Below are 13,259 nucleotides of genomic sequence, written 5' to 3'. Positions count from 1 at the left end.
TTAAAGAAGCTGAATTCCAAGGTACACACACAAATTGCTGCAGGAACTCAGTAGGTCAGGCAGCATCCGTGGAACCAAATAAACAGTTGACTTTTCAGGTCTAGACTTGATTCTGACGATGAGTCTTGACCCAAAATGTCAACTGTTAATTTTTCTCCACAGATGTTGCCTGACCTGTTGAGATCATCCAGCATTTTGTGTGTAGCTTGTGATTGCCAGCATCTGCAAAATTTCTTGTGGTTATGGAGGGAAATGGACAGCCAACATTTTTGGGTTGAGATATTAGAGAGCCCAAAACATTGATAATCTGTTCCTCTGCATGAATGCTGCCTGACCCAGTGAGTTCCTCCAATGCTTTTTTCATGTTGCTCTAGGTTTTATGCACCTGCAATCTGTTGTGTCTACAATAAGGCAATAGGACATATGGTGCAGGCATGCATAGGGTGCCTTTGCTTTACCAGTTCCTCTTTCATGTCTTGGTAGCTACCATTATTCCACCACCGATTCATCCAATTTTAGCTTCTCCCTTTCAAACTGCAGGGTGAAATCTATCATATTGTGATGATTTTCTCTTAAGGGTTCCTTTACCTTAAGCTCCCTTATCAAATCTTGGTCATTACATAATACCCAATGTAGAATTGCTATTCCCCTAGTGGGATGAACCACAATCTGTTCCATAAAGCCATCTAGTAGACATTCTATAAATTCGTTCTCTTGGGATCCAGCACCAACCAGATTTTCCCAATCCACCTGCATTTTGAAATCCACCATGACCATCCGAACATTGCCCTTTTTACATGCATTTTTTTTTATCTTGCATTGTAATTTCTACAACTTAGAAGTGATGGGCCAAAGGACCTGTTTCTGTGTTGCACGATCCTGTGGCTGATGACCATCAGACTCAGTGGGGGGGGGGGGGGGGGGAAGAAAGTTGCCTACTGAGTTGGGATTGAACTTTGAAAATTGATATGTGTTTGCATGATACTTTTCTCTTTGATGAAGCAGTGCAATACATTTACCATTTGGCAGGTTTCGCATCGCTGGGAGTAATCACTGCCCTTAGACTCTGAGATCTTTTCCTCGCAGGCATTCAGATCCTTGGACTTTGTGATGATAATATGCTTGGCTTTCTTGTCTTCTTGGATGGTGTAACTCGTGTGACAGACGCCTTCCAATCCATTCTAGGCAGAAAAGCAGTTGATCAATGCATGTGTGTATATCAACAAGGGGAGAACATCACCAACACACTAGACCAGGGGTGACAAACCTTTCTGAGATCATGTGCCCAAATTGGCTATAACTTGCTGTGGTAATTCTGAGCAAAGACTGAAGAATCAGTAGCAACAACTATGGACATTTTTAAGGAAAAAGATGGGGTGATAGGGTTTGTTGCTTATTTAGTGTTTTATTATTAATAAAAGTATAATAGAGACAGATTGAAATACATGAAGTATTGTAGAAACCCTATTCAAAAATTAATCTTTAAAAAAACATAATTTCAAAATAGTATTGTTATTGCACCATTTGCAATCCAAATACTGATGCATACACCAGGTCTGCGAAGATTTCAAAGCGTATCAGTTGAAGTCATTTGAACTTGAACTTGAATTTGAATTGACTTTATTCACATACACAAGGAGTAAAAATCTTTATGTTACGTCTCTAAGTGTGCAATGTGTAAATTATAGTAATTTGTAGTAAATAGTATGTACAGTAAGATATACAACTGAGGAGTCAATGTAGATTAGAAATACAATTGCGTCAGCGTGAATTAATCAGTCTGATGGCCTGGTGGAAGAAGCTGTCCTGGAGCCTGTTGATCATGGCTTTAATGCTGCAGTATTGTTTCTAGGATGGTAGCAGCTGGAGCAGTTTGTGATTGGGGTGACTCGGGTCCCCAATGATCCTTCGGGCCCTTTTCATGTGTCTGTTGCTATAAATGTCCTGAATAGAGGTAAATTCACATTCACTGGGCTGTCCACACCACTCTCTGCAGAGTCCTGCGATTGAGCGAAATATAGTTCCCATACCAGGCAGTGATGCAGCCTGTCAGAATGCTCTCAATTGTGCCCCTGTAGAAAGTCCTTAGGATTTGGGGACTCATGCCAAACTTCTTCAACCATCTGAGGTGAAAGAGATGCTGTTGTGCTTTTCTCACCACACAGCTGGTACGTACAGACTATGTCAGATCCTCGGTGATGTGTATATTGAGCAACATGAAGCTGTTTGATTTCTCATTGATGTTAATAGGCGTAAGCCTGTCTCCATTCCTCCTGTAATCCACAACCAGCTCCTTTGTTTTTGCGACATTAAGGGAGAGGTTGTTTTCTTGACGCCACTGTGTCAGGGTGATGAGTTCTTCTCTGTAGGCTGTCTCATTACATGCGGCAAGTCCAATCAGTGTAGTATCATCTGCAAATTTAATTAGCAGGTTGGAGCTGTGGGTGGCGACAGTCATGGGTGCACAGAGAGTACAGAGTGTAAAGGATCAACGTCATGTTTTCTTGCAACCATATATCTGGCATCAAACTAGTGTGAAATGTTTCCTGTAAAAACATCTCACAGCTCTCGGGTTGTAAAAAAGCATTTGCTGCTTCACTTTACAGCAAGGATGATTTAATTTGTTTTTTTAAATTATGGGTTGGGTTTCTCGATTCTAAAGGCAGCACGGCAAACCATGTACTAACAAAATTTTTGCATGTAACATAGGTTCACCATTGCTGCTAAGAGAATGACAGCTGCATGAAAACATGATCAAAGTACCTATATATTAAACTATACTACCCTGAAATTCATTTGCTTTTACATGGAAATAAAGAAATATTATAGAACTTATGAAAAACTATACATCAACAAAGACTGACAAATAACCAATGTGCAAAATGATGAGAACCAGTTTCTTCCCCCAGGCCATTAGGCTTCTGAACTCCTGACTGCATAGTATTCAAAGGGCCTCTGATTAATCTGTTCCATACCTTCCGATATTTAAAATTAATGTACTTTAGTTTGTTATTTATGTGTGATTTTATCTGTACCTTCATAAGTTATATTGTGTTACGTCTGTCATGCGTACTATTGTCCTTTACACCCTAGTTTGAAGAAATGTCTCATTTCTATATACAGTATATGGTTATATATGTTTTATATATATAGCTAAATGACAAAAAACTTGACTTGAAAAGAGAAATGGTGCAAACAGAAAAGTGTGTGTAATACCGAGAACATGAATTGTAGAGTGCTTGAAAATGAGTTCATAGGTTGTGGAATCAGTTCAGTGTTGTAGTGAGTGAAGTTATTCATGCTGGTTCAGAACACTGATGATTGTCAGGTAATATCTGTTCCTTAACTTAGTGGTGTGAGACCTAAGGCTCTTCTACTTCTTGCCTGATGGTAGTAGTGAGAAAAGAGCATGACATGATGGTGGAGGTCCTGAATAATTGATGCTGATTCCTTGTGACATGTAAATGTGCTCAATGGAGGGGAGAGCTTTGCCCATGAAGGATTGGGCTGTGTCCACCGCTTACTGTAGGCTTTTCCGTTCCCATGATTCAAAGTAGTATTGAAGAATGTATAAATTATACATCCTTGAGATTTGTTTGCTCACAGGTAGCCACAAAACAAGAAACCCCAAAAGAAAAATTAAACAAAAGACCAACACCCCATGCACAAGAGAAAGTAAAAAAAAACCCCGCAAATCATGCAAACAATTGAAGTGAACAACTACATATAGCCATTGCAACAACACCTTCCACACCAGGCTATGATGCAACCAGTTAGGATGCTCATCATGATGCATCCACCGATCATATGCAATTTGACCTGGAAGTATATCCCTCTTTCTTCATTGTCATTGGACCCAAATCATGGAACTGCCTTCCCAACAGCACAGTGGGATTCCTTCACTACACGGACAATTATAGTTCAAGCAACCAGCTTATTGTTCCTCTCTCAATGGTGGGCAAAACAAGTCAGAAGCTAGGTGTTCAAAGTCAATGGATCAACCTCATGACTGTCGCAAGCTTTTTCATTGAGATGTTGTTTCTCTTGCTGGGATGAAGCAGCTGCAGCAACGCATAGCAAACTCAGCACAATTTAAGCCAAGTAATCCCGCTGGTTTATTAACCAAACAAATATTGTATCTGAAACAAGTGACGGGTGTGGTGAAATAATCTGTATGGATGACATAGAAAACAATGTTTTCACTGTACCTCAGTACGTTGGCACTAGCCTCTAACTCCTGCAGTCAATGCCCTGATTTATGAAGGCCAATAGACTAAAAACTCTTTTAACAACCATATTGAGCTATGATCTCAGTCTCAGGAAGCTATGTTGTTCTTCACTTTCTTTGGATCCATATCTTGGAATTCACTCACCAACCTACAATGAACAGGATCAGAGGCATAATCCTCCCCACCCTTGACAACATCTTTAATAAGGCGGCACTTATTGTTAAAGAACCTTTAACATTCGGAACACGCTCTCTTCTCATTACTACCATCATGGAGGAGGTACAGGAGCCTTAAGACACATAGTAAATGATTTAGGACCAGCTTCTTCCCCTCCACCATCCGATTTCTGAACAGGCAATGAACCCATCAACACCACCTCATTATTTTGTTCTCTTTTTCCACGGCGTATTTATTTTAATTTTTTTTTATTGCGAAATAAAAAATTATGTATTCTTTTGCAGCTGCAAAATAACAAAATTCACAACATATCTCACTATTTTTGCTCCCTTTTTGCACTATTTATTTATTTCTTATATTTTCTTATTGTAGTTTATAGTATATTTTCTGAATTTCACTGTACTACTGCCAGAAAATAACAGATCTCCTGAGCTATGTCAGTGATAATAAACCTGAAAATATAAGCTAATCTACCAATTTCTTGCACAGCAAGTACCCACCGAGGTTTCATTTAGAATGAAGTGAACATCATTGTGATGTGAATATAGACCGCTGTTTCTTCATTAGCACAGTGAAGATTTGCTACCTCACACCACCAGAGACCCGGTCATGTCTGTGTGGAGTTTGGCAATCCCAAAACTCCAAAAATTGCAAAGTGTTAGGTTTGCTGACTGGAAGTTGCCCCTAGTGTGTTGAGTAACTGGTTGAATCTGGAAAGTGTTGCTCAAGGGTCAAGAATCAGCTTTATTTGCCACATGTAACAGGAATTTGTTGAGATGTGTTGGTGCGACATGCAACGGAAACAACATTCAACTACTATAAAGAGTTATCTAAAAAAAGTTAGAAGTATGGAAATGGAATAAAAGTGCTTAAATATATAAATACCAGCATGTATTTACAATGTAAGTAGCATTACAAATAGTGTTTACAGTGCAGATGCTCTGATTTCCTCCCATGTAGATAGAATGGGGTGAGGCTAACTAGAATGGTTGATCAGATTAAATGCCGGGGGAAAGGAATTTTTAAGATGGTGTGAAGTTTGTTTGTTTTGTTTTTTTGGTTTCAAAAACCCTGTAATGCTTTCTGGAAGGGAGAATTTGGAGAAGACAAATTGCAAGGTGGATAGTATCCAGAACCATTTTCTTCTGCCTACTTCTTTGTCGTGGATAAGTCCTGCAGGGTTGGTAGGTTACAGCCAATAATCTTTTCTGCTGTCCTGAAAATGGTTTTGTAGTTTTGGGACAGTGGGGAGAATAAAAACGGATTAAGAAAAGCATTTGTAGGCAGCGCGGTCGCATAGTGGCAAACAGACACTTTACAGAGCTAGCAGTCACTGATTGGGGTTCAAGCCCTGCCGCTGTCTGTAAGGAGTTTGCATGTCCTCCGCATGAACACATGGGTTTCTTTCAGATGCTTTTATTTCTTGCCACATTCCGAAGACGTTTGGGTTGGAGTTAGTAAGTTTGGGGGCATGCTTGATTTGCACTGGAAGCGTGGTGACTCTTGCAAGCTGTGCCCAGCACATCTTGGACTGTGTTGGTCCTTGATGCAAACAGCTCATTTCACTGTACGTTTCTATGCATATGTCACAAATAATGCTAATCTCCAATCTTTAAATCTTTTGGAAAGGATTAGTGTATAAGTGGACACTTGTCTAGGAGTAAAGATGTGATGGGCCAAAAGGCCTGTTTCTGAGCTCAGTCCCTGTTTGCTTCCATGAATATAGTGGTATTCCGTGTCAATGGCAATCTCCTCATCGTGTGGAATCCTGCTTGCCATTAACTATACACAGAAAATTGTATCTGAACAATTAATGTCCCTCATCTTGTAAGTGGTGACAATCAGAAACAAAATACCTCTTGCAACTCATAGATGTTCTGATTCCTCTTAATGCTGATCTGAAACATGTTGAGGATGCCCCGGTGGATGTTGAGGATGTTTTCGGAAATGCCTCGAGGGGCAAAGAGATTTCCAACTCGCCCCTGGTTGTACTCAAATACGACAGGCTGGGTCAGTTGGGGAGTCAACTTCCGAGTCAGTTTCCGAGATGGAATCAACTCCTCATCCGGCCAGGATCCACTGAACTCTTGGATTTCAGGTGACAAGATCTGAAGATAGAAAAGAGTAATATGCTTTTAATGATATGTCTTTTTACAGAGTATTGTCTACACTTCCTGCCACCTCATGAAAGAAGCCAATGTAATCAAGGACCCCTCCCACCCTAATCCTTCTTTCCTCTCCCCTCTCATCCAGCAGATGACAGAACACTTCAGGTGCGGGTACCACCAGACTCAAGGACAGCTTCTATCCCACCGTTACCAGACTCTAGAAAGTTCACCTGCACCTCCACTTCCTCAGGAGGCTAACAAAATTCGGTATGTTCCATTTGACCCTCACCAAATACTTTTGATATAGCACAGAGGACTGCTTATCCTGATATATATGGCAACTGCTCTACCCATGACCACAAGAAATTGAGGAGATTGTGTACACAGCTCAGCACATCATGGAAGCCTCCCCTCCATGAACTCTGTCTACTCTTTCTGCTGCCTTGAGAAAGCAGCCAACATTATCCAGGACCCCTTCACCCTGATCGTTCTCTCTTCTCTGCTCTCCTATCCGGCAGAAGACATAAAGGTTTGAGAGCATGTATCATCAGGCTCAAGGACAGTGTTTATCCCATTGTTATCAGATTCTTGAATGGATCTCTCATATGCTAAAGGATGGAAATCTGTCTCTCCAAGTTGCCCCACTGGAGCCCATGTACTTTATTTGTTGACCTGCACCTTACTTTCTCTGTAACTGCAACACAAACTTCTGACCTGCCCGGGTGAAGGCTCTTGACCCAAAACATCGACTTTCTATCTCCTTCTATAGACAACGAGTTTCCCTCCCAACCTGCCGAGGTTCCTCAGCGTTTCGCGAGTTACTCAGATTGCAGCATCTGCAGACAGAAGTTTAAATTGTGTCCGGTGCTCCCGATGCGGTCTCTGCTACATTGCTGAGACCAATCGTAAATTGGGGGACCACTTCGTCAAGCACCTCTGCACCATCTACCAGAAGTGGGGCAACCTAGTGGACAAACATTTTAATTCTGTTTCCCATTTCCTTTCCGAAGTGTCAATCCATGGCCTCCTCCTGTGCCAAGATGAGGCCACACTCAGGATGTAGGAGCAACACCTTATATTTCATCTGAGTACCCTCCAACCTGATGTCATGAACATTGACTTCTCCCACCGGTGAACAAAACTTACCCCTCCTCTATTCCCCACTCTGGCCTTTTACTTCTTCACCTGCCTACTACTTCCTCCTGGGACCCCTCCTGCTTTCCTTTCTCCATTGTCCACTCTCCCCTCCTATCGAATTCTTTCTTTTACATCCCTTGGTCTTTTCCATCCACTTGGCTTCAGCTTGTCTCATTCCCCTCCCTCCACTTTTTCATTCAGGCATCTCGCCACTTCCCTGTCATTCCTGAAGAAGGGTCTTGGCCCAAAACGTGAACTGTTAAATCTTTTCCATAGATGCTGCCTGACCTGCTGAATCCGTACAGCATTTTGTGGGTGTTGCTTTGGATTTCCAGCATCTACAGATTTTCTTGTGCCTGAAGTTTAAATCTTCTTGTGTTTATGACTTCCTATGTTGTGATGTGTCGGAATCATAGCAACACTTGTGGGCAGCCCCCAGCATAATCCTCAGATTGTGTTGGTTGTTGGCAGAAATGATACATTGCACTGAATGTTTCAATGTACTTATGCTAAATAAAGCTAATCTTTAATCTCTATCTTTAAACAACTGCAGATGCTGGAAACCTGAAATAAAAAAAACATAGAATGGTAGAACCATTCAGCAGGTCAGACAGCACCTGTGGAAGGAGATTGCCTTTGGCATATGCAGTTGTTAACATTGTTTCTCTTCCCATAGATGGTGTCTGACCTTCTGCGTTTTTCCTACATTTTCTGTTTTCATTCCAAATCTTAATTGTGTTTTCTATTGGTCAACAAGACTGGTTGTGGAGACACAAGAGATTGAGGTGCTGAAACCTGGAGCAAGAAACAAAATGTTGGAGGAACTCAGTGGATCAGGCAGCATCTGTGGGTGTCACGAGCCCTGCGGGCCTGTGCAGCATCCGGAGCATTGGGCTCCAAGGTGCCTAGTGCCCCTGAATTTGTTATTTGTTGTCTTAGCAAGCCATTGGTTTTCTGTTCAGTCTTGTCAAGTTTATTTTGATTGGCATGGGTTTTCTGCATACTGTGATTTTTTAATATGGACTCCTGATTAGCACTTATCATGGTATACTTGTGTTGAGAATGGTTCGTCTCACAGGGTCACTCGATCAAGCCATCAATGTCAGGAAGAATTCCTTTGTGTAAACTCTTGTTTCTGTCTCTACATTAGAGTCTGTCATGCCTTTGCATCTGGATTTAGTTATTGCCAACACTCACCATGAGACAAAGACCCCGCGATCAGTGGACCCAGTAGAGCTTCAACAGCAGCTTGGACAACATTTGGCTGAAGGTGAGAGTGCTTTCTATTTTCGGTACTTGAACCCAGCTTGAGTCTCCCCAACCTATGTTCCGAGCTAATCCAGTTTACGTTCATAGTTTCTTCCTGGTCTCCAGGTTGACAAGTTTTGCTGGGTCTCTAATTGTTTACCATGTTTCAAACTTATATGCAATGTTCCTCAGTTTACCAACCCTGTCTCAGAGCTTACCAGCCCTGTCCCAAGTTCCCCAGGGCTCCCTGAACCATCCAGGCTGAAGGTACAGTCATGAGTCCCTGCGGACCTGTGTGTTGAGTCATAGTGCATTGGGCTCTGAGGTTTCTAGGGCACCTGTATTTGTTAATTGTTGCTTCACTTAGAGTCATTAAGCCCTTGTGCTTTTTGTTTAATCTTGTCAGGTTTATTTTGACTGGCACGGTTTTCAGTCTACTGTGATTATTTAAAGTGGACTCCTAATTAGCGCTTATCGCGGGTGTTCTTGTGTTAAGAACGATTCATCTTGCGGTGTCACTTGGTGGAGTCACCGATTTTCTGCTGGAGTTCCTATGTCTAAGCCTTTGTTTCTGTCTCTACATGGGTTTAGTCATTGTCAACACTCACTGGGACAGTGGGGGCAGTGCAAGAGTCGACAGTTCGCCCCAGGCCCTTCATCATGGCCCTCTGTACAATTTGAAACTCAGTGTCAGCCCCTGCCTCCACCTATGTGACTTGAGTTTCCAGGGTGTTGTTTTTTATTCAGTGCAAAAGTAAATAGAAATCTGAATTGATGCAAATAGTACATTGGTTGGTGGGGTGGAGATACGTCTGTATCAAAGGAGGTGTAAGGCGCTCTTTCCCTCCACTAGCCTGCAGGTCACCCTAGGGAATGGTGTAGTACCTGCTTAGCTCCCTATCAGAGCCATGGGAGCGAGTAGTGTAGATCACAAGTCCTGGTTATGTGACCACTGACGCCAGGCAAACAATCTCTGAAGAGTATTGAAAATGGCTGGTGTCACCTGTCTTGTAAAGACACTGCCCAGAATGAGGCAAACCACTTCTGTAGAAAAGTTTGCCAAGAAAAGTCATGGTCATGGAAAGGCCATGATCACTAACGCTATACGACACAGTGCATAATGATGATGATGGCCCTGGGAGAAAGACTGTAGATGTTACCTCTCTAACCTCTTCATGATTTTATAATCCTCTCTAAGGTCACCCCTTGGCCTCCTTTATTCCAGAGTAGACATCCCCACCCTATCCAGCCTCTCCTTATAATTCAATCCCTCCAGTCTATGAATCATTCCTGTGAATTTTTCTGCACCCTATCTTGCTGATATCACAGCATGGTGACCAGAAGTGCACTTAAAACTCCAGGTGGACAAGTGTAACATGACCTTTATAGCTGATGAAGGCAAACATACCGTATGTGCACCTTCCTGTTCAGTCTGTGTCGCCAATTTCAGATATCTATATACATGTACCTGGAGGTATCACTGTTCAATAACTCTCCCCAAGGCTCTACCACCTTCTCTTCATGTCCTGTCCTGCCTTAACATATGAAGACCGTTTTGGTTTACCTAATGGTGAGGCCATCCTCAGGCTGGAGGAGAACAATCATGCTCTTGGAAATACCATGATCGCCCACATCACACAACATGACACTTAACAATAGAACAAACGTGTTTCACTGCACGTTTCAATGTACGTGTGACGAACAAAGCTGATATCTTTATTTAAACACAGATTTCTGACTCACAGCTGATATTGTGACTTGGCTTCCAGTGAGATTTCCTGAGGCCTCAAACAGAAAGCATGCAGTGCCTTCTGATTTAGTTTAGTTCATGTCATGTACAGCAGGGTGAAATGAGATTCATTGTTCATGTGAAACTCACAGAGTAAAATGGCAATAGTTCCTTCAGGTTGTTATAGTGGGGGGGGGGTGTGATAATGGAGATAAGCTTCCACAGCTTATTAAATGCTCCCAGTGACATGCTCCTCAAATAGCCTCTGACATCCAAGTCAAGCTCTTGGCCTTCATGAATGGCTTAGCTACTGAGCCAGGTGGAGCTGTTTCTACTGACAGGAGAACAGGCGAAGCCAGGTTACTGGTGCCTTAAAATATCTTGATTTGGGCAGATGGGGCTCCTCAGCTGAGGTTGGCTGCTTCTCTAGGAGAAGGAAAATGATCTTAAACCGCCGTAGCCTTGTGGCTATACCCACTCATGGGGAGGATTTCGGGAGTAAACCCAGAGGAAACTTTCCAGAGCTGGAGTCCCTAAAGCAGTCTTACATTGGGTTCAACACTGACTGGCAATTTCTGTGATGCTGCTGCTGCCAAACTGAATCGATCTCTGTCCATTCCTTTGGTTTCATCAGATGCATGGAGAGGGGGGAGCCTGCTGCATGGGCAACAGCTTGCTCTCCATATTGTACTGTCCTGGCTGGCATATCATATAGACAGCTCGGACACAAAATCCATGGTCTACAAAGACCAACGGAGGGCCTCCAAAACGTGGCAATAATAAATACAACACTAAATACTGCAACAAGAACATAATAGATCAGAACGGTGCAGAGATCACAGTGCACACTGAGGCAGCGCTAAAAGAAGTGCTGAGGTAACAAGAGCAGAAGAGATAGACTTAAGGACTCGCCAACATGGCAGCTCTGCCGGGAAGGGGACGTGAGAGAGGTGTTCGGTTCAGGTGGCTGACAGCTGCGGGAATGAGGATGTTTCTGAGGCTGGTCATCTGGGCTTTCAAACTCCATCATCTTCTCCCAGAAGGTAGAAGAGAGAAAAAGGAATGGCTAGGGAGGCAGGTAGCCTTGATGATACAGTTAACCTTTCTGAATGAACACATTATGATGATGGACTAGATGGAAGGATACGGGGGGTGGGGGGTGATGCACCATCAATAACTCACTCTGAGACATAAGGCGAGATATCGGCTTTTATTGACTGGAAGAAGGAACAAGCAGTGAGTGACCACCATACTACATCCTGGAGACTGGGAGGCCGGGCTCAGGCCTTGATCGCCTTTATACAGGGGTCTGTGGGAGGAGCCACAGGAGCAGTCAGCAGGGGGCGTGTCCAGACAGGTATACGTAGTTCACCACAGGGGGGTAGCACGGTTAGCCTAACAGCATCACAATGCTGGTAACCTGCTGTCTGAAATGAGTTTGTCTGCTCTTCCCATGACTACCGGATGCTCTGGTTTCCTCCCACATTCCAAAGACGTACAAGTCCGTAAGTTAAATGGTCACATGGGTATAACTGGGCAGCGCAAGCTCATTGGGCCAGAAGGGCCTGTTAGCATACTGTATCTCCAAATAAATAAATATCCAGACATTCGCAGAAGATAGAAGCTCCTTACCTTGAGGACGTAGGTACTCTGCCCCTTCGCACTAATTTCCACTTGGCTGGTGAGCTTTAGACCTCCTTTAGTCAAGCCTTTTTCTGGAAGCCCCGTAAGAATGACCCCTTGATACTGGTAAAGGTAAACTTTCTTTGGATTGAAAAATGGCTCTGTAAGTGAAAAGCACTCAATGAGTGATTAACTACCACCAGGGCCTGTATAAAGGATTGTGAGGACTGCTTGAGAGGATCATTGAGGTCTCTCTTCCACCCACCTGAGATATTTATCATGAGCACTGCATAAGCTGGGCTCCTAGCATTGTCAATGATCTCTCCCATCCGTCCCACAATCTTTCTGATTCCCTACTATCAGGGAGGAGATACCATGGCATTAGGACAAGAACTGTCATGAAGGGAAACAGTTCTTCACCCAGGCAGTGAGATTACTGAACTCCCTGCCGCCACCTAGGTCTCAACATGTACGGTATGAAGCACTAGCAATATTAAACTGTTTACTTTTTAACTTGTGTTGTAAATGCACCTCACTCCAAATGTCAATTGCCTGGAATTTGTTTTATTATTTATTAATTTACTTGTACTAACATTACATTATGTATTGTGTATAAATTATATGTACTGCATTGTGCACCTTGCAATAAGATTAGAGTTAGGGTCCGGATTAATATTTTTTTTGTTTGGCGGTATGCATGTATATGGTTGAATGACAATAAACTTGAATTTGAACGTCATAAAAGCTGGCATGCTTAAGCGAAGAGGTCCTTACCATACTGTAGTTGCTGGCTTCCTGTGGGATAAAAAAAAGAATCTTAAAACAAGTGCGAAGGTCACAAAGCAATTTGCAAATTTAGTCTGTACTTAATACTTCACTTGAATAATTAGAATCATGGAGTATAAAAGGTCTTGGCCCAAAACGTCATCTGTTTACTCCTCTCCATAGTTGATGCCTGACCTGGTGAGATCGTTTGTGTGTGTTGCCTCATGGTCACAGAAAAACAGG

The 13,259-nt window shown here is 42.7% G+C and overlaps 1 protein-coding gene across 1 annotated transcript in view; it reads right to left on the bottom strand.

Moving 5' to 3' along the window:
* Positions 1–12,580, bottom strand: part of LOC132402339 (vitellogenin-like) — a 145,016-nt gene extending 132,436 nt beyond the window's left edge. The window contains exons 1-4 of the mRNA XM_059985217.1: positions 12,517–12,580; positions 12,261–12,412; positions 6,263–6,514; positions 1,020–1,181 (exon numbers count right to left, since the gene is read on the bottom strand). Of these exons, the coding sequence (XP_059841200.1) occupies positions 1,020–1,181; positions 6,263–6,514; positions 12,261–12,412; positions 12,517–12,580 (630 nt within the window). The remainder of the gene's footprint in view (positions 1–1,019; positions 1,182–6,262; positions 6,515–12,260; positions 12,413–12,516) is intronic.
* Between the last annotated feature and the right edge of the window lie 679 nt (positions 12,581–13,259).

Source organism: Hypanus sabinus, chromosome 11 (assembly GCF_030144855.1).
Source record: "Hypanus sabinus isolate sHypSab1 chromosome 11, sHypSab1.hap1, whole genome shotgun sequence".
Lineage (NCBI taxonomy): Eukaryota > Metazoa > Chordata > Chondrichthyes > Myliobatiformes > Dasyatidae > Hypanus > Hypanus sabinus.
Note: the sequence above shows the minus strand (reverse complement) of the source record. Positions and strands in the feature narration are given on the sequence as shown.